General features: G+C 42.4%; 1 protein-coding gene and 1 long non-coding RNA gene across 10 annotated transcripts in view; both read right to left on the bottom strand.

Moving 5' to 3' along the window:
* Window positions 1-2,038: 2,038 nt before the first annotated feature.
* Window positions 2,039-26,951, bottom strand: part of NTRK2 (neurotrophic receptor tyrosine kinase 2) — a 348,512-nt gene continuing 323,599 nt past the window's right edge. For all 9 annotated transcript variants that reach the window (XM_032290797.1, XM_032290792.1, XM_032290798.1 and 6 more), the window contains 2 exons: window positions 8,706-8,864; window positions 2,039-7,823 (listed from right to left, as the gene is read on the bottom strand). In XM_032290797.1, coding sequence (XP_032146688.1) covers window positions 7,638-7,823; window positions 8,706-8,864 — 345 coding nt within the window. In that variant the 3' untranslated portion in view covers window positions 2,039-7,637. The remainder of the gene's footprint in view (window positions 7,824-8,705; window positions 8,865-26,951) is intronic.
* On the bottom strand, window positions 18,753-25,673 carry LOC116559744. The gene is made up of 2 exons (XR_004272599.1): window positions 21,648-25,673; window positions 18,753-21,616 (listed from the first exon to the last, which is right to left on the bottom strand). It is a non-coding gene; the product is annotated as an uncharacterized LOC116559744 (long non-coding RNA).

The raw sequence follows: 26,951 nt of genomic DNA on the forward strand, positions 1-26,951 counted from the left end.
AGATGAGTAAAGATTCTGTAGTGGGTTGAGTAGTGTCCTCTCCAAAAAAAGACATACCCACTTCCTAATCTCCAGAACCTGTGAATATTACTTTATACGGCAAAAGCTGTGCTGAAGTTAAGGATCTTGAGAGGAGGTACTTACCTGGATTTTCTGGGTGAGCCCTAAAGGCAATCCCATGTATCCTTTCAAAAGAGATACCCAGAGGAGAAGTCACATGAAGAAGGGGAGGTTATTTGATCAAGGAACAATCGGAGCCACCAATGGCTGGGATAGTAAGGAACAGATTTTCCCACAGAGCCGTCAGAGGGAGTGAAGCTCTGCCCACCCTTTACTTTCAGACTTCTGGCCTTCAGAACTGTAAGAAATTAAACTTCTGTTGTCTTAAGCTCCCTAGTCTGTGGTAATTTATGACAGCAGCCACCAGATATTAATACACATGTATAAACACCCTGGCACAGGGGAAGCATTCGTTTTTTTGGTTGATTTATTCTAAAAGTAAATATGTCTGTTCAATAATGTTACTAACAATAATACTTCAGAAGCATTTTTCTCATCCAAGAAAATACGCACCCTTATGCATGCATGGAAGGAGCGTTTGGGGAGGGAAGGCCAGACGGTATACACAGGGAAGCAGGAGAGGGCTCTGGAACACAACTTCCGGTTTGGAATTTAAATTGATACCATTATAATTATGCCAATAATAGGAGTATACAAATGTTTGGTAAAATTCAGGGTCTTTAATAGTCCCAATTGGGTTGTGGCTGGCCAAGGCATTAGTCGTTACACTTTCCTCCTTCAATCCACAGATTCTTTGAGTGGAGGTACACTATGATGCCATAGGGACATATAAATTTATTTGGATTTTTGGACAAGTCATTTTGCCCCTTATATGGCATTGCATTTTCCAAGTCTCTGCTGAGTTTTCACCTGATTGTATTTTTTTTTTTTAACTCAAGGAAAACATATCTGCACCACTGAGATGAGGTATTCAGGAGGCAGTGTTTCTCAGGATTCTGAGTTTTGGAGTATCTATTGCCAAGTGTATGGCAGGAATATGGCCCATTTGCTAGGGTGCCTCTCAGAGGGTTGAGAAGAGGGCAGGCCCTGGGAAATCTGACTGTGTAATACCAAGAGCAAGAATGTGGGCAGACCACTCTGATGGCAAGGAAAAGACAGCCTACAGGATCCCAGCCAACCCACCCTAATTTTGTCCTCCCCCACCATCATGATTTTAGAAACACTGGAGCACAGAGAGGCCAAGAGAGTGTGGCATTTTAATTTGGTTATTTCTACTCCTGAGTCATTAGATCCTCAAAGCAGCCCCAACCCTAGGGTTCCACAATAGACACATCTCTTGGGGTGTTTTTAAAGTTTAATCTCTTCAAAACCCTGGCAATTCTGTCTTCTTGCTCTGTGCTGTCCAACATGGTAACCACTAGCCATATGTGGCTATTTAAATATAAGCTAATTGAAATTAAATAAAAATTCAAATTCAGTTCTTCAGTCACACTGGCCATATTTCAAGTGTCCACTAGCCACATGTGGGTAGAGGCTACCATATTGGGCAGTGCAGATAGGGCATTTATATTGCTGCAGAAAGTAAAACAATTGGCAGTGACGTTCTAGTTATCCAAGGTATAAGTTGAAAATACCAGAATTATGGGTAGATCAGCCAGGAAACTTGTGCCTGTGACTGATCACTAACTCTCACTACCTTCAACTAATGACTACTGCAGGCATCTGCAGTGACCATATCTAAAAATACGTACGTATAGCTGGGTGCCGTGGTGTGCACCTGTAGTCCCAGGTAGTCAGAAGGCTAAGGCAGGAGGATGGCTTGAGCCCAGGAGTTTGAGGCTGCAGTGAGCTATGATCATGCTCATGAATAGCCAGTGCACTGCAGCCTGGGCAACATTACAAGACCCTGTCTTTAAACAAAACCAAAACCAACAACAGACATATATACATATAGAATAAAGAGAACACCATGCTTCTGGAAATTCTATACATTTTTTAAAACGTAATCATGATGTCATTTTTAGTCTCTCTTTAGGAGTATGTTATTTATTGTAAGACATCATTTTTATTAAATACACTGTAGTACAAGAGACTTTCCATGTCAGGTTGAGAGAAGCTGGTCACATGATTTACAAACAAAACTTTTTTTTTTTAAACACTGTATTCAGGTGTCACTTTGAAATCAGCCAAGATGCAGTGGGTCTTAGTAAAGCAATGGACTTCAAAACAGATTGCAAAACAAGAACTGGTAAGTATTAGCACAGAGACGTCACATTAAAAGGAAGATAAACCAAATGAAAAGGAGAGTTCCAAATACCAGATCACAATTGAAGGGGAAATATATCTGCAGAGAGATATTGAAATGTGTGTGTATACAGCCTGGATATATACAAACGTCTCTCCAGATACAGAAGCAAATGCAGAATGTCCACATCTCCAGGCAGATTTGTAAGTCATAGGTAATGATCAAAGAACGCAGGGAGCAATGGTTCACCATAATTTGGTCATTTGTCAAGGGATTACATATTTAAAATCCACATTTAATTCAAAGACCTTGTATTTAAAACATTTCCAGCTGTTTTATACATTTTTAAGCAATAGTAAGATATACAAGCTGCAAGATATAGGCCTTTACATTTCATTTTGTCTGATTTTTTTATTCCTGTTCAAACACATGGCTACTAGCAGCTTTTCTGATGCTTGCTCCAGTACATTGAACGTTCATCTAACCTCCACTCAGGATCATTTTCATTAATGCATAGACTAAAGAAATAAAATAAACATGGACCTGGCCTCCAACGCACAGACTAAAAAATGACATCCCCATCCTTCTCATTTCGTCTCCTGAGATGTATGTTAAGATGGCAAAATAGTTGCTTGGCGGTGGTTGTGAAATTCACAGTGTTTTGCTAACAACACATATAAAGATATATATAATTTTTTTTTGCTTTGCTTTGCGTTTGTGATGAATGGAGCAAAAGTATATAAATAAATAAATACATAATTAAATAAATAAAGGTCAAAGGAAAAGAAGGGGGGGAATGCAAAAACTAAGGATATTCAAGAACCTTTGACTTGAGCAGCAGTGATTCATTCCTGCTCTGACAACAAGAAAATACCCCTTCCTGCACTGTCGTTTCTAACTATAAATGCCTCCCACCCCTCATTCTTTAGAATAACGTTTGAAATTTGTGTACAAGCTATCACAACCTCAGAGTTTCCACATTCCAATTATGCATCATAAAAAGTCAGCTGTAACTGCTAACTTAAGACATTTGGAAAGTTGGGTCACCCGCCATTCCTCTCACGGGATTTCCTGTAACAGTGATATATGGCCAAACCGAAAGTCAACATTGAAAAGAAAGTCCTGAAACAGGGGAGGAAAAAGAAAAAGGGGAAGCAAGGGAATTGAGGGTATGTGTGTATATATGCAGTCATCTATTTAGTCAGATACAACACTGTTATTGGTATTACAGGCTGTCCAGTTTGGGAAAAGAAAGATTCAAAGTCCATTCTTGACCAGGTAATCCTGTTGTCAGGATGCTTTGAAAAGGACAGCATTCTATACTGCCAGTTGGTGCGTTCACTCTCGGATGTGGGAATTTCTAAGAGTTGCTCATCTCGCTGTGGGGTCTTGGACCACTCATCATTGGCCTTCAAGACACTGGGCTGCCAACATTCCAATTTATATTTGGAATGCTTGAACTCTGAACTCAAGTGTAAAGGGGTCACAGTGGGACAAAGACAAGGTGAGCATAATACAAACGTGTAGAAAGATGAAAAGAAAGCAATATTCCTTTCCTGGACCTTTACAAAAAGCGATCTATTTCAGTCCGTATCTTCCTTTGCAAGGAGCCAGAGAAAGCACTCAACGTAGTGGGATGGCTTTTATTCGGTTGTTTTGGGAAGCACATTATCTTAAATATGTCTTCCACCCATGCAGTACTGCACAGAGTTGAAAGTGTGATGTAGTCTTACCCACGTGGAGAATGGAAGCACTAACAGCAACATGACATTAAACAGTTTTGGTTATTTAGCATATTTTAAGCAAATTATTCATACTGCACCCCACTTATAATTACCTCTATTATCGTGTGCCAATAAATTTATACATAAACACACAAACACACTATGTATGTGCATTTGTATATGTATAAATCAAGTATTTATAACACATAAATACATGAAAATATCACAGGTAGCGCTGATGTGAGCACATGTATAATATGAATTCTGATATAATCTTTCACAGCATAGTTCAAAGTGTTTTCTAAATAAGCCTGATTATGACATTGGTTCAGTGTACAAGGATTTAGCTGAAGCTAAGAGCATGATTATATAGCATAATATCTCAGCTGCGTGTCATCTCCTGTATTTCCTTTTGTTCTTCTAACTTCATACACTGTTTTGTGAATGTGTTAGCATGTTTTCTTTCCTGAACTACTTGTTTGTATATTAGAGTCTCTAGTGGACAGAACCATGAAGTTCAGAGTGAGAGTACTTGGATTCAGTCCCAGTGGTGCTGGAAGCTAGGCTGGAGACCTCTAGTGTGCCTCTGAGTGTCTCTGAGTCTTAACGTCCTCACCTATAAAAAAATAGGAATAATTTGCTAATACGCATGGAAAGTGCTTGGAAAACTATTAAACGACTTCAAAATAGAAATGATTGTCATACTGGGTTTGGACTAGTGAATAGGTTTGTCACTGTTACTGCTGCAGTTTTTCACAAATTTGCTGAAAGGCCATATTTGGTGATCATTACATTTTAGGACGAGGATGCTTCTCTTCTAAAAACAGACCATGAAAAAGAAGGTAGCGGAGGAACAGCAATGAATATTTTCAGATATTCTGTGGCTCCTTCAGATACTTTAAAAGCAATCTGATATTCTTTCAATAGGAGACGTCTCTGAAATCGGCACACACTAAGACAACAGAGATAGTAATAATAATAATAATCGGCAATATAAATAACTATAAAACTTTGCACTTGCATAGAACCTTTCATTTCAAGACCTTTAGGGACTTGTCAGAAGGTATAAGTGGAATTTTATTTTATTTTTTGCTTTTTTCTTTCAGAGAAAAAAAGACAAAACTGGAATGGAATGCTCCCAAAGTCTCATTTGCCTTAAACAAATCTTTGCTCTAAAACTGCACAGCCCTCCTTGAATTTGATCCCTTAAGTTTTTACCTACTTTGCTCTCTTAAAATAAAATAAATAACTTGTAGCTTCTCCCCTGAGAGCAGCTGGCCAGACATGCAGAGTGACAAACCTGTGTTGGTTTTTAGGTCATCGCTGATGGAATCTAGAAAAGGTTTTGTACAAATCTGCCCCTTCCTTACTGCTTCACAGAGTTCTACAGTGTTTTAACAGTACCATGGGTCCTTAATATGATACATACGTGCATGTATATATCATGGAGATATGGCTTTCATTATGTTATTATGTGTATTCTGGAGGGTTTTTTTTGACCAACAAAGAGAACAAACAACCCAACTCTCGTCTCTCATAGGCCAACATATAACTTGAATGGATGTCAGGTTCATCTTGTCAGCTCCCTCGCCTGACTGCAGATGCTACCAGATTTCCTTTTGTCCTCTGTTAATTTATACTTCTGAATTTTTGAGAATTGGCTTTCAAAGCCTTTAGTGAAAAACAAGGTATTCCAGTAATTAACAGGCGCAAGCAAAATCTAAAACAGAGCTATCGCACCTTCAGAAACAAATATGAAATAACGTGACCTAAGATGAATGAAAATCACTCCCTTTCAATCTGGCTCATGTTATAAAGATGTCAAGTTTAGCAATATTTCCCTCACAGAGGGTAGCAAGTTTTCTTGAGGAACAGAAATATTTTTCTTTCTTGGTACATCTGACCATTCAAACAACTGTAAATTTCTATTTAAATTTACGCTCTCTTTTTGCAAAACCGATGACTATGCCCAGAAGCACACTTCCAATGCTTGGTCTGGGCACAGCCTCCCATTGGCATGCTGTGCCAAATTTTGTATTTTGACTTTTTTAATGGAGTGAAGGAAATAAAAACAGCATACTGACAATGGAGTACACTTGGAATGAAACCACTCTCCCAACCAGAGCCCAGAGCAAGGGACTTGACCTGTGTACACTGAACGTGAGTGCATGTGATGCCCTCAGGGTGAGGTTTCCTTTCCCTTAGGGATTGATTCTGCCCTTCCCACAGTCCCGTGGGTTCGACGTGGATGAGGATTTCCAGGCTTCAGGGTCCATATTCATTAAACCCCATCACCACCATACAACGCAGAGACATTGATACTCAGCTAATAAACTCCATTAGCTTTCCCTAATCGTGTAAGTCGTACCTTTTATGGATCTGCTCTACCTATCAGGGGAACGACGTCTGGAGCGGTAGTGTCTGCACACAAGGTATTAATCGACGAAGACCATGCACAATTTTGCTTGCACAGTTAAAAGGACGGGTGGGCATGGAAGTTAGGGGTCAGAGGGAAGTGAGATCTAAAAAGTTCAATATAAGAGAAACTTGCCTCCGAATTTATAGCTTGTCTTATCATTTCTAAGTTTTTGGCTTTCCCACCTGACCCTGAAATGATCTCTGGATGTGAATCCACCTCTTTTCAACTGAAGTTGACAAAGGGTCTGTGGATAACACTTGAGACACAAACCAGTGCTATCATCACAACCTACGAAGGCAAAACTGTGTCCGAGCACACTATGCGCCATCTTGTGTCTCATGGAAGCCATCTTTGCTCTCTCCTGCACGTTGGTATTTCTGGTGATGGGAAAAGAATCATCCATGGCACAGAGGTCAGTAGTCTTTTTACTCCTCAGAGAGGTTCTCAGGGGAAGGTGCGGAATCCATTCTCCCCAGCTAACAGTTTCTGGGTATTCCCTAAGTAGGGACTGACACCAGCTGATCCCAGTGGTCTTCTCGGTTCCTCCCATACTGCAGTTCATAGTAAATCTTCTTTCTCTCTGGTTTTAATCTCCCATAGATAAAGGCTTCACAGATTGAACACAAGTTTTCTTTTTTTATACACAGGCTTAAGCCATCCAAAAACAATAAGAACAGTAATAATAATAAATAAATAGAAGTGAATCCATAGAAACTCTCGATGTCTGTACAGCAGAAGTGACAAAGTTTGAGTCAAATATTTGTTTTCCCTTTTTTTCATCCACATCAAAGGCAGGAATACAACAAGGCATTGTTAGTTGTGGTGGGCAAACTGGAGTGTCTGCTGATATAACAAATTACGTTTGTTAAGGCCTTTGTCTATGCAGAGTTAATAGTAATGCAGAAGCCGGATTGATTAAAAAGAAAGGGTAAGAATCATGAAGCAGGGAAGACCAAAAAAAAAAAGGAAAAGAAAACAAAAAGAAAAAGGAACAAACCAAGGGAGATGGAAAGAGAGAAAGAGATAATGCCAAAAAGAAGTCAATACTGTGTCTACGGATGAAGAAGTACACACTGCTTCCCTCGAGAGCTTCTCGGAGTCTTTGATGTTAGTACTTGTCAGAATGAAGGAGAGCAGCTTGGTGGCCTCCAGTGGCAGTTAAAAGATGTTCATCCTCTCGGCCCGTCTGAGGAGTACATTGGGAAGGATCGGTCTTGGGGAAAGGGCCCTAGCCTAGAATGTCCAGGTAGACGGGAGATGCCTTGGCCAAGTTCTGAAGGAGGGTATGGATGCCCTTGATGTTCTTCCTCATGTGGGGCTCTCGCTGCCAGCACCCCAGCATCAGCTCATACACCTCCTGGGGGCACGTGCGGGGTCGCTGCAGGACTCGGCCCTGAGTGATGCACTCTATCACCTGGATGGAGATCAAAGATAAGATGAGACAGAAGGAAAAGCAATGCACATCAAAGAAATGTCAGTGCAAAAAGGAGCAGAAGAGGGGGCTTTTACAAAAGAAGCCCACTCTTGGTTTAGTTTTCTCAGAAGGAAGAGAGCAATTATTATAGGTTGGTTTATATTGTGTTTAATTTCATTGGCTTATATCCATTTTTCCAAGCCACTCTGATTTCACAAAACTGGTGGAAAAATAATTTATATGGAACACTCCGAAACCTCACACTGGAACTCCCACATGCTGTACTTTTTATTGGTCTGAGATGGAACCTGAGTCACTTGTGTGTTAAGACATTGACTGACAGGAAACCTCTCAGGCTATTGAATAAAAGAACTGGATTAAAAAGGCAGACATGGATCTGAAAATGATGTGGGGTGCCTGACCAGGAAGCTGTGCCTAAGATATAAACATATTTGCAAAAGAGTAAGAATAGGAAAAACAAAATGCCTGAGTTTTTCACTAGAAATTAATGTTCTGGTGAAATATTCAAAAGAGAACGAACCTTGAAACTTCATTGGAGCAATGCTAAACTCCCTGGACTCTATGGGTTCTGGAATGCTGCATCTGCTATTAATTTATCAGATGAGCTGCATAAAATAACTCCTTAGTCCCACCACCAGAGGAGCAAGGACATATCAGCATGCACTGTGCTTTACCTTCTGAGAGTGACTACACCTTGACCATGAAATTTAGAAACATAGCAGGCTACTTGGGGATTGCTGCCGTCAACAAAAAGCCCCATAAGATCATGTCCTAATATGGCCTTCCAACCCAAAACAAGGCCCCGTCCGATGGACGCCGATCTCAGCCCCCTGGAGGGTCTTGGCCAGGCCCATTGCACACCTCATTGTTTGACAGCTGGTACCAGGGCTGTTTGCCGTAGGTGAAGATCTCCCACAACACAACCCCCAGGCTCCAGACATCACTTTCTGTTGTGAATTTCCTGTACATGATGCTCTCTGGAGGCATCCAGCGAATGGGCAGCATCGTGTGGCCACCGACCTGGAGAGAAAGGGATCAACAGGGAGGCATCAGTCACACCGAAACCAGGTGTGGAAGGGAGCTACTGGGGGGCATTGTTTGCTTTCCTTATTTGCACTTTATAGTTTAATTGCTTATAAACACATAAGGGATATAGGATTGCTTCATAATCTCAAGCAACAGAGACAGAGGGCAGAGTGATCAAAATCATTTTAAATAATATTATTTGCAATTCTTTCTCTCAAAACCAGATGGGAGCAGGGATGATGATTACGTAGATGATCACCTTGGATAAATAAAACTACACACACACACACACACACACACATACACACACACACACAGACACACACACACACACACAGAGTTATGACTCAATCTTCTAAGTAATAAGATCACTTTGACCAGGAGAACAAGGAGGGGCTCTGCATCCAAAATGACCAATCAGTGACTCTACTTCCTCAGCAAGGCCAGAGCCTCCTTCTGCTGTAAGGTCTTGTGTGCCTAATGCTGACTCACACCCCTCCACAAACACTCAGCGGTGGGCAGGTCAAGCATATTATTCTCATTCTACAGACAAGGCAATAAGGTTCAGATTGCTTACAGACACAAAAACTCAGGTCTTCAGATTCTAAGCTCAGGACTTTCCTCTATTACAAGGCACTGCTCCTTAGATTATTTACCACAATCAATAAATACATTTTAAAAATGTATTTAAATGAAATTTAAGTACATTTTAATGAAAACACTGAGACCGGAGCATCAGATGGCAATAGCATTAGTACAGACAAATAAAACTTTCTTTGACAAAGTAAACTTGTATATGACTTCCCACTTCATGGAGGAAAGTTAGGAATTTCTTTTCCAGGTTTGTCAGGGATGCCTGATTTCAAACCCATGAACAGATTTCTGCACAGTAGTCCTATGGCTGGTAGGTTCCACTTTTCATCCTGGTAATCCCCCAGCACCACTAGGCTACATGGCAGGCCTACCACCTGAGGGCGGGTGGGCTTATCCTATAGCAGAATATTGGACCTTTCTAACAACTCTGGGTCCCAAGTTTAGAGAGTCATGGTACAGAGTTTCTGCCCAATTCTAATTCTCAATATCCAGTTAGTATTTATTAAAGGAAGAAAATAAACTAACAGTGCCTGAAAAATGCTCCTCCACCCCAGAACCCAAGGAGCTGAAGCGTCAGAGATGTCTAAGATGCTTGGTGACTCCCAGTGAGGTTCTTAGCACCAAAGAAAGCACAAGAGTACAAAAGGGGGAGGGTGTTTCGTTTCATTCTTCTCTGTATGATGCATCCAAATTTGACAAATAGAGATAAAAACTGCTGGCTCAGGTGACCCATTTTACTATTCAGATTTTAATAAACAAAAAATTCACAAAGGCTAAGTTGGCTTCCATTGGCATTAGATTTCCTCACACTTCCTTCAGCAGGTCATCAGGGTTCAATGGACAGAGACTTCTCTTATGGCCTTACCTGACGTCTGAAGGTGATGGCAATAGTCACTCTCAGGGTTGATACTCAACCCACAATCAGTGTGGCTCAGACACTGACCAACCAGAAAGGGTGTGGGTGGTAAATATGGGTGCAGCTATCTCAGCACATTTCTGGCTTGGCGAATATCGGCCCTATTCATAACTCTGTGATTCCCAGGTGCCCAGGACTTTGGGAGAGGGAATCTGCTGATATACACAGAGGACCTGATGTTTCCAGATGCTTGGGAGGACTTGCGGTATGAGGGTAGAATGATCCCACCAGGTCTGGGCAGCCCACATGGCAGTGCCAAGGAGAGGACTGCTTTGGGCAATGGAGGGATACTGCTGCCACCTTGCAGAGCTGGGCAAAGGACTCTTCTGTTTATATGCCAGAAAAGGCTGGGCACTTGGGCACACACATTTTCAAAGATAGTTAACCCCTAGAATAAAGCATTTCTAGTCTCCTTGTCATTCTCTGAAACCATAATTGGAAGATACCATATAGTTTAGAAAACATCTATACACAGCCAATGTCATTTAATTGCCTGAGCACACCATAAAGAAATCAGGACTCAGGGTGGCACTTCTAGCCTACAGATGATGAAATTGTTCCCAGCAATTATGGGACCTTGCCTGGGGTGACACTTTCAGCAAGTGGTGAAGATAGGACTGAGTTGTACACATTGTAACAGACCATTTTCATCCACACAGCAAGCATTTTCCGGGGACCTCTTAAGATACATAACATTGCTCTGCAATGCAGGTTACAGAACCAGTATCAGTATCAGGTTCTCTATCCTGCGTTGGTAATGGCCAAGGAAAACCTCTTGTTTCCTCTACAGAAGAGAGAGAGGAAAAAAGATTCACATTTTGATTTACATGTTTTCCCATCTAATCATTTATTTTCTGCTTGCTGTCTCTTTGCGACAGATTTTTCACTTTAATTCTTTCAAGAATCCCTTCTGGGATTTCACGCATGCTGTTATAAATAATGCTTTCCTTGTTTGGATGTCAAACGGGTGAGTGGTGGGACAATCTAATAAAGTTCAGACAGGGTTCACAAGTTTTCTAAGCCCATTTAGTACATTTCTGAATATTTCTTTTGCAACCCTTTCTCAGAATTTTGGAGCATGTCACAAAAGTAGACTCTCCTCCCAAAAAAGTCACTGTTGTCACAAATTACTGTCACATTCTAGTCACAGTCACTTGATGGTTTGGGGACCACAGAAACGACACTGTGTAGCAACAAACACAATGAGACATTTGTTTTGTATCATACTACTTGGCAACTTGCCCTCATGCCCTTGCTTAAATATTTGTGAGATGGAATGTGATCCTAAGAACGACACTGGGAGTCAGAATTCCTGCTCTCGACGACCTGATATGCTGTGGGGCCTCAGGGGCTCTCCCATGATTACGTTGAATCGGGTCTCATGGTCTTCACTAAACTCGCCAGGTTTACCTGGTGCAAGATGAGAAACCCAGTTAGCCGGAGAGTTGACTTGGACTTCCAATTTTTATTTTCCTCAACCCAAGAGACTGGAGTTCTAGTTCTTGTGCTGCTGTTAACCAACTTGGGCAAGTACCCTCAGATCTGGCTTCTGTCTTTATTGGTAACATTCGAAGGATTAGGGCAGCTCTTGGTTACTTCCAGCACAAAAATGCCATGGTTCTCGAATCGCCTGCCACCTCGGTGCAACCATAATCATCCCAACACTAGGCTTCACCATTTACAAAGAATTTCTATTCAATTATCTCACTTGAACTCAACAGTTACACACTAGAGCAGACATCGACTTGCCTAGATGGTGCAGGTAATGCCCCTAAAAGTCAGTGAGTTTAAGTAGTTTACCTAAAGTCACACAGCAAACCTCTCCCCATTAGACATTCTGTATTCATTTGGATGGGCCACTCTGCTCTCTCCAGTCTCCACACACACCCTGCGTTCAACCAGCAAGCTTAGGTAGCTTCCTACCATGGCCAAGTTACTCATGACTCTTAGAAAGCTTGATCTTCTTCCCTTTCTCCTTACTTCCCAAAGGTCTCCGAAAGGCAAGCTCAAGTCCCACCACTTCAAGAAAAAACTCTCCCTCCCTGCTGCAGCTCAGGGTTGGCTCTAGTGCCCTTAGTGTGGCTCTGGGAACACAAAAGGAACTCCTTTCTTTGCCTAACATGTCACATGCCTCAAGAGGGACAGACATGAATCAGCTCTGTCTGGTGGGGGATGAGGCAGAGGCTGGTACACATACCATGTCTTCAGTGGGTTCCTTGTGAGCACCGTTATTTGGGGGAGGAATTTTATATGTGTTCTTTGAAAGAGATCAGTCTTCACCACCTTCCCATTTATTCTCTAGTCATTTTCGTAAACGCTCGACAGAACCAAGCCTTAGATTAGATGGATGGAAACAGTCTCATCTGTTTGATGCTACAATAAGAAATTCATAACTTCTCAAAATGCAGCCAAATCTACTGTGGTTCACAGGAGTATAAGGGCTCTCTAAGTTGTATAAGAAGCCCCTTGTCTCGGTCTGCCACCTGTACAGTAGACAGAGGGAGTGTCCCTGTTGCAGACCTGAACTATTATGCCTGGGAATGGAGTCTAGGAAGACTTCATTATGGATAATAGAAGGGGGTATTTTTCTAAAGATAGTTACTAGTATCACAGCTCTTCTGAGACTGGAGAAAATTAAGAGAGACTAAAGAAGGAAGTTAAACTATGAAAAAAAAAAAAAAACTTTACAAAACCAGATGACCATCAGGGCTGCTAATCGCTGCAACTTGGTTAAACCAGCAACGCTAATCAGAACAATGTCTGAGGCACAGGCCAAAAAGAAATTCCATTGTGCCTAAGATAAATCAAGTTTTAAAAAAAAAGACTCTTTTTAAAAAATATATATCAAGAAAAGAACTGTTCTTTTAACCTTAATATTGATTTCTATGACACCTCATAATTTTGATAGTGATATACAGAGAAAGACCTGGTTAAAAACAAAAATAACAACTGTGTTCTAGTTAAAATACCCAGGCCTGAACGTTCTTTAAATCTACCTATTTGAAAGGTATTTCAAGACAGTAAATCCTGAAGAAAATACTAAAAGGCCCTTGGTGTAAATGTCCTGCATTAGAAATCAATGATTTTACCATATTTAAATCATAATGGACACATCTAATTGGTTTGACCACAAAATTTATTTCTTACTCAATAAATTCAAAGTACACACTCTGGTTATTAGGTTGTCAATTGTGAAAAATTTCAGTTGTTTGTGACTTAATGAACAATTTATTTTTTGAAATTGGAAAACTGGAATTTAGGGAAATGAAGGAACTTGCTGAGCAAGTGTAAATATGAATTGGCGACCAAATGGTATTGAAGACAGCTCTCTATCCCTCCACTCTTCATGCTGACAGGCTAGGCTCTTTCCCGTGAGTTGCTGTCTGTTATCCTCCGTGGAAGTTAATGAGGAATGCACCACTCATTTCCCAGGTATACTGGGAGATGAGAGAGGAGGTGACAGGTTAGTTCTCCCCATTACGTTGGGTTTCTTATAAAATGCATTTATCATCCTCCTTGTGTCCTCATCTTCTTCCCTTCTCTTCTCCTACTGTATCCATTCTTCTCCATACTGCCTCTCCCTGTCCATTCCTATTTCCCTATGTATCTCCTCTCAAATCTCACTTGTCCAGTCCCAGTTCAAATGCCAATGTTGCATTTAGTCCTTTCTCATTTGTCTCTTACTTTCCCAGGTGATCATACCCCACCAAAACTCAATCTCCCTCTGCCATCTCCCTTCTGCGCTTCTGAGAGGCATATTGTAGATAGGAGCCTTTCTACAGATCCAAAGTAAATGCCTCTCTGGTTTTGAAGCTGCTAGTGATTTAGAGGTGAGTAGTGCCAATCTGGGACCTTCTAAACTCAACTAGCAAAGACCAATGATGCCTGCGAGGCCACTTTCAGCTTGCGGTATTTACTCAGTGAGTGAGTGATAACTTATTTGGAAGCCAAACATTCTAGTCCCTTAGAAACTTGCAGGCCAAAGGGCAAGCCCCATTAAGAGATGATTAGTTGTCAGAGGCTTTTGGCTGCATTAAATATTGAAGGGACTCCAAGACCTCCTCATCACACCCTACGCTCCATTGCTTTGTTTCAGCAGTTTTTCCTGATGTGTTCCTTAAAAATTCATGAAAGCTGTAAACTTTAAGGAATAGCTAGACCTTATTTATTTATTACATGTTGCATCTGTAATAGGAGGTTAAAAGCAGGAGAAAGAAAGAAATAATGTCGGCCAGGTGCAGTGACTCACGCCTGTAATCCCAGCACATTGGGAGGCCAAGGTGGGCAGATCACGAGGTCAGGAATTCGAGACCAGCCTGACCAACGTAGCAAAGCCCCTACTCTACTAAAAATACAAAAATTAGCTGGGCATGGTGCTGCACACCTATAGTCCCAGCTACTCAGGAGGTTGAGGCAAGAGAATCCCTTGAACCCTGGAGGTGCAGGTTGCAATAAGCCAAGATCAGACCACTGCACTCCAGCTGGATGACAAAGCAAGGCTCCATCTCAAAGAAAGGAAAAAAGAAACAATGTCCACAAAATCTTCCCCTTGGAGAAGAACCTGGAGCCATTGTGCGCAATGACCACATCCAGGAAGATGAGAACTCTCCTATTACAAAGAGTCACACGGGGCTTCTGGGCGCATGGCTACTGAATCAGGGGATACTTTGTGGGTAGAAACAGAGGCTCTTCTGCCTCATCTCTCACTCCTGAATGAACACGGCTCAGGGCAGGTAAGGAGGAGTGCTGGTACTAGGTTCATCTCCCTCTTTTGTGCACTGGAAATTCATTACTGCCATTCCTGGAACTGCTGTTACTTGCAGCCTAGGACATCCTTCAATCTGGTCACAGACATCAAGTAATGACTTAGTAACTTCAAGGCTAAGTATTTTTGCTTAGTCAAAGAGAAGAGATGCTAGGCTTTAATGCTAACAATATTTTATCAAATACTTTTTACATCATTAAATATCTGTCCTTCCGAAATAAGGCAAACTATCATCTGTTTTGAAGGGACAGATCACAGGGCTATTATGGCTATTTCCTGACACCTGGACTCTAGATAAGGCAAATCTATACAACATTTCCATTCCGATTTGATTGTATTTTTTTCTGCTGTGAAATAATGATGAAAACAGAAATGATGATAATAACTCTACCTGATGTTTGTCTATACTTTGTGCTTTTCATAACATTTCCACAGCTCTTCAGTCTATAACAATTGTGCTAAATTCTAAATATTATTGCGAAGAGCGGATATTAGAAAAATTTCTTTCTTTGAAAGAAGCCAGACTCAAAAGGCTTAGGTGATTCCTTTTACATGATATTTTAAAAAGACAAAACTACGGGGCCGGGCGCGGTGGCTCAAGCCTGTAATCCCAGCACTTTGGGAGGCCGAGGCGGGTGGATCATGAGGTCAAGAGATCAAGACCATCCTGGTCAACATGGTGAAACCCCGTCTCTACTAAAAACTACAAAAAATTAGCTGGGCATGGTGGTGCGTGCCTGTAGTCCCAGCTACTCAGGAGGCTGAGGCAGGAGAATTGCCTGAACCCAGGAGGCGGAGGTTGCGGTGAGCCGAGATCGCGCCATTGCACTCCAGCCTGGGTAACAAGAGCAAAACTCCGTCTCAAAAAAAAAAAAAAAAAAAGACAAAACTACGTAGCTGAAAGAAGAGGAGAGGAGGATTTGCTTTAGTAAGGCACATGGGCAGCCGGAGGATGATGGAAATGTTCTACCTCATGGTTGTGGCAGCAGCTAAATGACTGTGTTTGCCAAGACTCACAGAACAGTGTACTGAAAAGAGTGAATTATACTATGGGTATATTATTCTTCAATGAGCCTTCCTTAAAGATAAATAAACAAAGCTCTTAGGACAACTCCTGGCACACAGTAATGTACAACAAACCTCAGCTGTTATAGTTATCCTACGTATCTGATTCTCCACTAATCCTGTGGGGTATGTCAGGCACGTTCTTTTATCCCAACGTAAGAGATGAGGAATCTCAAGGAACCGACCCAAGAGCACATAGCTAGAAAGTAGAGAGTCTAGGTCAAGACCATCTCTCCAAAGGCATTGTAGCTCAAGTCTGACATGGACTCAGCTGCAGGGATGGGAAGGGCTCTCTGTCTTAGTCTGCCTGGGCTGCCACAACAAAGTTCCACAGATCAACAGAAATTTATTTTCTTACAGTTTTAGAGGTTAGAAGTTGAAGGTCAAGGTTCCAGCCAATTTGGTTTCTGCAGAGGGTTCTCTTCCTGACTAGTAGGTGGTTGCTTTCTCGCTGTGTCCTCACACAGAAGGAAGAGAGAGCAAGCAAGAACAAGAGAGAACTCTCAGATGCCTCTTCCCATGAGGACACTCATCTTATCGGTTCAGGGCCCCACTCTTATGACCTCATTCAACCTTAATATTTCCTCAGTCTACATCTCCAGTTAGAGTCATACTGAGGGTTAGGACTTGGATCTATAAATTTTGAGGGACACAAATATTCAGTTCATAACACTCTCCATGCTCATCCCTCCCTTCTGATTCTGGTACAGTTCAGGGGAGCAAGAACAGCTCTGAACACTGAGAGGTGGACAGTTCTGGTTCAGAATCCAAATCTGTGGTCCTTTATCAGATCTTCACATTCCCAAGTGAAGACCCAATCCTCCCGCTCCCTTCTCTTCCTGAGTAACTCTTGGTGGCTTCCTATTACCATCTCATTGTAGAGCTTAGCAAATGGCTAAAACCCGCTATTGTTCTACAGCAGCCCTCAGATTCAGTTCAGTTCAAATGCAAACCTTAGAGCAATCTCTTCCCTCACCCTCCTACCTGCCCTTTTATAGGTTCCCTGGGAGTGGCTAAGGGAGTGAGGAGGCTCTGGCATTCCCTAGTGAGGTGGATACAGGGGCAGAATGGCTTCCTGGACTCCATGTTCCCCATGTTACCTCCCAAATGGGTTTCATTTTCCCCATGACATAGGGGAAGGTCCACTGCCTGTGTACTGTGTATAATTTAAACAGCCAAAGACTCCTAGTATTATAAGTGATTGTAATTTCATCTTATTTTACATTTGGCTTTAATGAGGAGCAAATAAATCTTCTCTCAGTATAGCATTAAGCTTAAATCACACAGAAGTTTTAGAATTACATTTGGATCTAGAAACAATGATACTTCATTGTAAGAATAAAGTAAAATTAGATAGTTACAACATGGTCTTCCCCTCCCCCTGATAGCCCCGCTCCCCAGTAACTCTTAATCTTTATAGGGAGTTTCCCAAGTGGATCGATGGAAGAATGAAACCCTTGGAAAGTTCTAATAGACCATGCTGCCTGGTGTGAGGTAACTGTGTTTACACATCACTCAGCAATGGGAAATTGTACATTCCAAAGATGTACATTTCATCAAACTGTCCTTTTAAAATGTTCAATGCTACTGAGCTTTTTATGACCTCCTGAGCATTATGTTTTGAACCCAAGAGACCATCTAACTTTTAGCGTTTGAGACAAAAGCGTTGCACCCTTTGATGGTGAAAAGTCATAAAGACTACCAAGGTGATGAGAAAAGGTAACCAGGAGAGCAGGAGCAATATATATGTGTGTCATTGTCTATGTTACGGTGATGACAGTATGCTGGTTTAGTACCAAAACTCCAATGTAAGACTCTTCCTATAGAAGTTACTCAGACAGGCTGATATTTCAGGTAGCTTTTAGAAAAGGAGGTATGCAGTAATTTGTCAACAGAGCCAGAAAAGCAAAGGCTTCTCTGCATTAGAAACAGCACTCTCCATATCATCTGTGACTGCAGTCATGATTGCTGTCCTGGGTGCATCCTGCCCAGTAAGCAGAGAGAGTAGCTGTCCCATCATAAATCCCAGCTTCTTCATTAATACTGAAGACTTTCAGAATCTACTTTCCACCATTAGGCTGAGATGAGGGCTTAATACACCAAAGCCAGTTAAAAATGAATAAGGTTTTCTTTCCTCTTAGCTGGGGAAGTTCATTCTGCTATGGTTACTGATGTCTGCCTTCACCTAAGTGTAACGATAACAAAAAACCACTTCTCTAGAGAGTTCTAAATGCCAACCTGGCATCATTATGGTTCTTCTCTGCTACCTCTGTGATATATGTAACACATAGCGATTGTGACCTTGGTTTGGAGGACATAATGAGTTCTTATGATGATTGTGAGAGTTAAGAAATAATAAAGTAACTTTCGCCTACTGAGCATGTACTTTGTGTGCCAAGCTCTGAGCTGAAGACATGACCTACATTTAAAACTCATTTTCCTCTTTAGATATGCTTGCAGATAAAATATACTCATGAAAAGTGCACTGCTACAAGCAGCTGCTATTTTGCGACTTTGAAACTGGAACGCAGTTTCTGACCAACTGCGCAGTGGTGAAGACTGGAAGCTCAGTGTTAGGGAAACCACTATAGCATAGCCTTGTGCTTCTCAAACCTTTCCACCAAAGCACCCCAATACTGCAGAAAAAGGTCAGCAGTTGAGGGACGGGGAAGTAACTGGGACCATGTCTGGAGCCCTAGCCCAGGTGTTTATGGCAAGTCTGGAATTTATTTAAAGTCTTACATTTCATTTTTAACATCAGATACAATTATTGCACTAGACTTCCTAATGCACTGTGAAAAGTAAGTTTATTTTGTGGTTTCATGAGCCTATGGTCTGGACACACCATCTTGGGTCCAAAGGCTACTCAGCCAGACTCCTGTTGGAGAAGCCTGGAAGCAAAGGGAATGAGCTTTGGAGTCTACAGACCTGGTTTCAAGTTCTAGATCAGCCACTTGCCAAATAGCTGAATGTAAATAAATCACTTGTCTTAGAGTCTGTCCATTGTATCCCAAAAGGGATGAAACCTATAAGCCTAAATCAAGCCTATAAACTTCCCCAACAAAGTTCTGAAGAGGTGATGTTTCCCTTGGAGAACAGCCCTATGGCTAGGACTTCAGCAAAAGGAAACATTCAGGCTGTAGCGCTGGAGTAAGAGCAAAACCCCCACCACAGCCTCTGATACAGCCCAGCTCCACTGCATGATCCTGACGGGCACCGTTCACGCTGCGGCCCAGGTCAATGCTCCCCTCCTCCTGGAGTTGTATGATGCAGTGAACTACAGTAAGGACCGGGGCTTCTTGTGCTTACAACTTTCCATGTGACTTTGGGGAAGACATCACCTCCCTTTAAGCCACAGGCTTTTATTCATAGAATCTGGGGCAATGATACTTACTGTGTCTTACCCGTGAGGTTCAAGTGAGGTAGTTGACATAAAGTACAGCTTCAGTGGTAGCAGCCAATCCGCATATGATAAATCACTGCTCTTGCTTCTTCGCACATATCTTTATTTTGGTACATTTCAACACACTTGTGTTTATACAGGCCTGCCCCACTGGGGTCGGGACTGTGGGTTGGTGCAAAAGTAATTGCGGTTTTTGCCATGAAAAGAAATGGCAAAACCGCAATTACTTTTGCACCCACCTATAGTTAGTGCTAAGTGCACTGTGGGGAAACAAAGTTGAAAGAGACAGGGTTCCTGCCCTCCAGAGTTTGTTCTACGGCCATAATGCAAGGTACAATCGATGCCATGGTGGAAATACAAACAAATGGCAGTGGCTTGTGATTGTCCCAGCACTAATGTGGTTTATCTCACTCCTTAACCTAGTGATGCTTTCAGTTTCCTTCTGCTGACAGGTTGATAACAGGACACCCAAACATTTGCCAGTGTGTCCAGAGGGTCATAGGAGAAGACTGCAAAAACTGGCTCATAGAAGACAGCAGGAGAGAAGGTTTTTCAAAAATATTCCCATTCCCTGCCTCCAGGTCCCAGTTCCAGTTACTCACTGAAGTTTTCTGTGAAGAAGGGGTTGGCCACAATGCCCCGACAGAGACTGCAATGGCTGAGCTTATGTACAACTGTGTGGCTAACGTTTAGAATCTAGCTATCATTTACTGCAGGCTTACCACGTGCTAGGCATAACCAAGAACTTCATACATCCAAGAACATTATACAGTGAATCACAAGCCTAGCTAATGTAGCGACAAAGAGATCATATCACTTAGGGATCCCCATCCGCTACATGTAACAGAGACAGTGGCTTAACCGTAAGAGGGACTTCATTTTTCTCACTTAGTAGAAGTCCTGAAGTATGCAGTCAAGGGCTTAGGGAATATTCTAAGATGTCCTTCCCAGGCCATGCTTCCAAGGACATCTCGAATCTGTCTACTTCTTTCCACCCTCATTTTGATAAATCTTCAAGTTCCATCATTCCTTCCTCTCCCTGTCCCCTGGGCTACTGCAACAATCACTCCCCATTTTCCTTCTGACCTTTTTCCAGTTCACGGTTAGTACAACAGCAGACTCTTCAATGACTTTCCATGGCCCTTAGTATAAAATTAAAAGTCGTCAGAGTGGCTGCTTGTACCCTGTTTGATCTTAGCGCCTTCACTGGTCTTATGCCTCTTTGCCCTTTCTTTGCAGGGTCCCCCACATTTTGATCTTTCCTCTGTTTCCTAAGCTCCCTTAGCTCTTTCTCATGGCATAGGTCCCTGAAATGTGCTTCTCTTCAATTTTTACCTTGCTAACTTCTACTTGTCCAACAGCACTTAAATATCATGTTCTAGGCATCAAAAGCAGGTTCCCTTGTTGGATCATAATGATTGATCCCTTTCCCTCACAGCCCCAGTCAGCTGTAAGAATATCCTTATTTCTGTGATTACATGTTTGCTGTTTCCTCCTGCCTCTAAATGATAACTTCATGGGAGACAGCACAGTCCAGCGCTGGGACGCTCAACAAATATTTGTCAAATGAATGGACTGCATGTGTTGCCCTAGGGAATGGTCTCAGGGGTGGACAATACTGTATGAAATAAGTATGGGAGGAGAACCAGCAGCTAAAACCAAAAAGGCAGCTTCCTATAAGCCCTAGTGGGGCTGCTGGAACTCCAGAGAATTGGAGCCCAGAGAGGTATCCAGAAGGGAAAGGCAAAAATAGACAGTGGCTGATCTGCTTTAGAGAAGGACACTGATGTCCAGGTGAAACTGTAAATAAGGAACAAAAACAGACATATGTTGTGCACAGGGTAATGAACATATAGGATACGTTACCAGGAAAGCCACTGAAAGCACAGATGAATGAGCCAAAGTGACCCCTCAGCAGAGAATAGTGTGAGAGGGAGCTGGGAGAAGTCAGTGAGAAGGGAAGTGCTGGGCGCCCTGTACCCAGGGGTGTCTTTCTTTTGATCCTCCTGTGGTATAGCATGATGCCCATCCTACCCTCACTGCAGGAAACCATCCAACTACAGCAGGCTCCTTGTAGCCCCATCAGAATTTCCCAGGGTGAGGCCTAGGGTTGGCAGTCTGTCTCAGAGGTAGAAGTGGCTCACCTTGATGGCTGCCTTGGCATGGCCCCATGTATGCTTAGCATGATGGCTGGAGAGCCTGAGAGGGCCAGCAGAGATTAACAAAAAGAGGTCTAACTTCTCCCAGACCAGCCCCTAGCATTACCACCGCCTCCTGTAGGAGCTCAATCCCCCCCCACCACTACAACTCCACAGCCTTAAATCAGGGCCACAGTGCTGTGCAGTAACGCACGTCGGGAAAAGACACTCTTCCCTCTTGCCAAACTCCCTCTCTCTCAATGGACTATTTGCAATACAACAGATAATAAGAGAAGCTATTATAATATCTTTAGAGTTCTTAAACCCTTATTGGAAAAAGTATAGGTTTCTTTTTTCTTAACCACAGAGTTGATAATCATTTGCTTGTTTTGATAACATTCACTTATTCAGCAAAAATATATTGAGCTACCTCCTGAGTGTGAGGTATTGTAGGCACAGGGGTCATGGATGTGAATAAACTCCACATCCTCATGGAGCTCTCATTTTAGTGGGAGATAAAGGTCATATGTGAATAAACAAATAGCCACACATAATAATTTCAGGTGGTAATAAATACTATGCAAAAATAGTAGAGTAAGGGGTTGGAAAGAACAGAGGAGCAGTTCTATTTTAGAATACATTTCAGATATTGGGGTCAGCAGGTGCAAAAGCCCCGGGGCAGGAACAATGTTTATGTGTTTCAGCAGCAAGGATTCCAGTGTTACTCAGGGTTGTCATTGGGAGGGTTCTGTGTAATAAACACAGCTACACTGGGATGTGTGTGTCTATATCTGTGTCTGTAGCTACAACTATATTTATATCTTTACCTCCACATTGAAATAAGTTGCTACTTCCAGGCAATGTTTTAAGGCACGTTGCATAATATTGTGAGGATTTCTAACAAACACATGGTCTATGGCCTAGCTATCATTACCATTTACTGAGTAGGGAAACAAAGACAAAGAAACCCAAGACCACTGTCAGAATCAGGTCCAAGACGGCGATGGAAGACAGGGGTTTCAAATCCTCTAGCCTTGCCTCTTTCTGTTTGACTTCAGCCTTTCCTTTAGCATCACTTCCCCAAGTCTGCCTGGTGGCATGGCCAGCTATGCAAGCCATCTAAGGCAATCATCAGCCATGTTTTCTGAGTCTTGCTCAGGAGGAAATCCCTTCCTCTCTGACCCAGAGAATTTGACAATGACATCATTGCACCACATCGATAACCAATCCTTTCTTTTGCAGGAAGTGACAGGTTCTAGGAAACAAAGTGGGTCTGACTGTGTGGGTGTCCCCTCACAGATCCTCAAGGTCCCAGCTTCTCACTAGAAAAGGGAAAAGAGCGGTAGAGGAGTCCTATTCACTACGCGTTCCTTCAGTGATTCTCAGAGCTCAGATCTCTAGGATACTAAGTTATGGCCTCCCTGGGACGTCAGTTTTGTGATTTATGTGAATGGTTTCTGTATACTTGTCTCAGTCAGTACCTAGGTAGGAGAATCCCTCCAAATTACCTTGTTTTTCCTGGTAATATTTCCCCAATATTCCACCCATTATGTGATCACATCACTGCTAAGGAGGTCACCCTTTGACTCATAAAACAATTTGAGCTGTCTCTGAGGAAGAAAGCTGCTTTTATGGTATCCTGGGAAGAAGAGAAGAGATTTCATAGCCTTGAAATCCTTAATGATGATCAGCTGGCATTCTTTTTTTGTGCATCTTCCTTTCTGCCTCTACTTAGAGCCTCTATTTCCCTTAGTCAACTCCTATTATTAGGTTTCTGCAAATTTCCTCCCAAGGTCTCTATCCCTGCAATTGCACTTTGTTTATATCAAAACATCTATTTAGGTACAGATCATTGGCATATAGGATACTGTATTAACTGGTTAATATGTACTTTAATTCATTTCTTGAAATAGGTTAAATGAAATACGTAAAGGTCGTCCAGCACCAGTATCTACTCTGAACACAGACTTGAGGATTATAGTTTTCTTTATCTGTGAATTTGTCTTTGGAGATGAAGCCAAGAATACTCCCAAGAATGGCAAGGCTGATATAGAATGAACAAGCAATTGCAAATTAACTGGAAACTGTAGGAAAAGGCAGAGATGATTTTCAACTTCAGTACATCAGACTTTGGAAAAATCTTCCCCTTTTCCAGTGGTGGTCTGTTTTCTGCTGACCCAAGGATTAAATGTCCTCAGATTTCATCTCTTTTTGAAAAATTCCTGTTCCTTCTTTTTTTTTTTTTTCTCATCTCCTTAAATAGCACCACCATCACCACCAATCACTCCTGTTTTTGTTCAAGCTCAAACCCTAGAAGTCCTCATTGATTCCTTATTGTCTCTTATCCCCATATCAAAGCCACCATCAGGCTCTTTCAGTCCTGCCTGAAGAACATACTCTGACTGCTTCCCCTTCCCCCATCTTCGCTGTTGCCACCTGGGCCAAGCTGCCACATTCTTTTGCCCAGGCCCCTGCAGCAGCCTCCTAACAGGTATGTCTGTTTCACTCTTGCTTCCTGTAACCCATTCCCCATACAGCAACTGGAGGATTCCTTTCAAAATGTAAATTGGCTCTCATCATTCCCCTGCTTACAATTCATCAGCATCTTCCATTGTGCTTGGAATAAAATCCAAACATCTTAGCAGGACCCTCAGTTCCTAACAAACACAGATGCGGCTCAGCTCCCTGCCCTCCCCGCCTGCATCTCCCCTCCTTGCCTACCACATGGGGCACACTGAAGGCCAGTTGGCTCTCTTTTCTCTTCCTTCTTTATTACCCTTAGAACTAGCTACAACTACTATTTGTATCATTTTGCCTGTCTTTTCTGTCTCCCTCCACTAGAACAAGCTTTGCTGGTCTTGTCTGCTGCCGTAGCCCTAGTACTCAATATAGTGCTGAGCATGCAGAGGTGTCAAAAGTTGTTGAAATGGATGAAAGAGTGAAATTTTCACCCCCCAGTGAGTCAGAGGCCCTCTAGGAAAACTCATCTCCGGAAGAGCAGCCATCACTACAGTCCTCACCTTTCCCTTCCTTCCCATCCGTCACGCTCCCTCCCTCCTGGACGGTCCCAGAGACTCGGATCTGCCCCTGGCTTCAACCAGGGAATGTGTGCTCCTGGGATTCATAACTTGAGGCACTTTGACCTACAAGATAATCTTATAAAAGGGGGTTTTATAATATAGTCATGTGCCACATAATGTTTCAGTCCGTGATGGACAGCCCATACAAGGGCAGTCCCGTAAGATGATGATACCGTCCTTTTACTGCACCTTTTCTACATTTAGCTATGCAAATGCTTCCCGTTGTGTTACAACTGCCGACGGTACTCAGTACAGTCCCACGCTGCACAGGTTTGTAGCCTAGGAGCGATAGACCACGATACACAGCTTAGGCATGCAGGAGGCTTTACCAGCTAGGTTTATGTAAGTGTGCTCTACGATGTTCACACCATGTGAAATCCTATAACCACATATTTGTTGGAACATATCCCTGTCATTAAGCAATGCATGACTGTATTTATATCCTTATATTTCCGCAAATCACGGTATTTATTATATCATATAGCTGACTCTCCTGTCTGTATTTCCCATTGAAAATTTCTCAGAGGAGGGACTCTGTTTTGAGCTCTCTGATATCTCTGTGCCTGGGACAGAGCCTGCGATATAGTAGGTCCTCAATAAACATGTTGAATGAGTTAGTACAAATGAACTAATACAAGTAATGAAGTTCTGTGATCTTATGCGTAAAACAATTTCCCATGAACTGACTGAAGTGCCTCTTTAAAAAATTGCTTCTACGTTTCAAATAAATGGTAAGCAAACAGAGTTTTGAAATATAAGTCAGTTGTCAGAGGGAAAAAAGAAGAAAGAAAGAAGAAGGAAGGGAGAAAGAAAGGAGGAAGAAAAAAGAAAAGGAAAGAAAGAAAAAAGGAAGGGAGAGAGGGAGGGAGGGAGGGAGGAAGGAGGGAGGGAGGGAGGGAGGAAGGAGGGAGGAGGGAGGGAGGAAAGGAAGGAAGGAAGGAAGAAAGGAAGGAAGGAAAAAAGAGGGATGGAAAGGAAGGGGAGAAAAAGGGAGGAAAGGGGAGGGAAAAAGAAAAAAAAGGAAACTCCTTCCTTTACACAAAGTAAATCCAGAACTACTAAGTTTAGCACTAAACTGGTAATCTCCCAGGTGGAGACTCCTGGGTGGGGTATGAGAAAACTGCCTTAGAATAGGTCCCTCCACCCTTTTTCTCCCACTTGTTTTTGTCTCACTTTAATTATGACTGCCTCCTTCATGCTGGCCTCCAGGAATGCACTGCATCCCTTTTTAATCTCACAAATGAAGCTTTTCTTGTTTCACTTTAGCACAGCTCAAGGTGAGCTGAATGGCTTTGCTAAGCTGTAAGGGTAAACAACAGGACAATAAACACTAAGGATACCACAAACAGAGAAATATTCTGCACAGGGTCCAGCCCTCTAGCAGGCTTTCTTGGGGCTGATTCACCAAGCTCACTCAGCTCCGTTCCCCAACTGTTACTCCAACTCAGCAGGCCACCTACCAGAGCCTGACCTGGCCTGATGTTGGGGGCATCATTTGTAGACAACCCTATCCACCCCCAGAAACGTATTCCTAGACATCTTGAGACCTTCATGGTCAAGACAGGGTGAGAGTCTCCTCTGTTCCTGCTGTCCCTGCCCCACTTGCAGAATGACCATCCTCTTTGTCTCAGGGGTCAGACTTTACCTTTGCACATCCATGTAACCAAACTTGAATAAAACCTAATACTGGAGCCATCGAATAACAAGAAATGTATATGCCGATGGCCAATTCTTTACAGTGTGTATTTAGTAAACCTTTCAGAAGATGAGAGAGTTTATTTTTGAGGAATTTGTGAAAAGCTTTTATCCGTTTGCTGAACACTTCAATGGTCACTTCATCACCTCTCTAAATTAAATCACTGAAGTTGCATCATTATTTTAAAGTGGAAAAGTGATTACCCCTGGAGTGAAAAATTAGGTTCAGCAGAAGAGGAACCCAAACTGAGCATTATAAAGTAAAATGCCACCAAGAGACACCAGCAGCACCTGGGAAGCTTCGTGCATCCACGCATGTGAGCTCACACCAGACGCAAACCTCGAGCCTTCATGGGCCAGGTGTTTCATGATCTTCACTAATGAAAACTCAGTCAATTAGAACTGGCCTCATTCTGATAGTCATC

Source organism: Sapajus apella, unplaced genomic scaffold (assembly GCF_009761245.1).
Source record: "Sapajus apella isolate SASKATOON/1434 unplaced genomic scaffold, GSC_monkey_1.0 scaffold24, whole genome shotgun sequence".
NCBI lineage: Eukaryota > Metazoa > Chordata > Mammalia > Primates > Cebidae > Sapajus > Sapajus apella.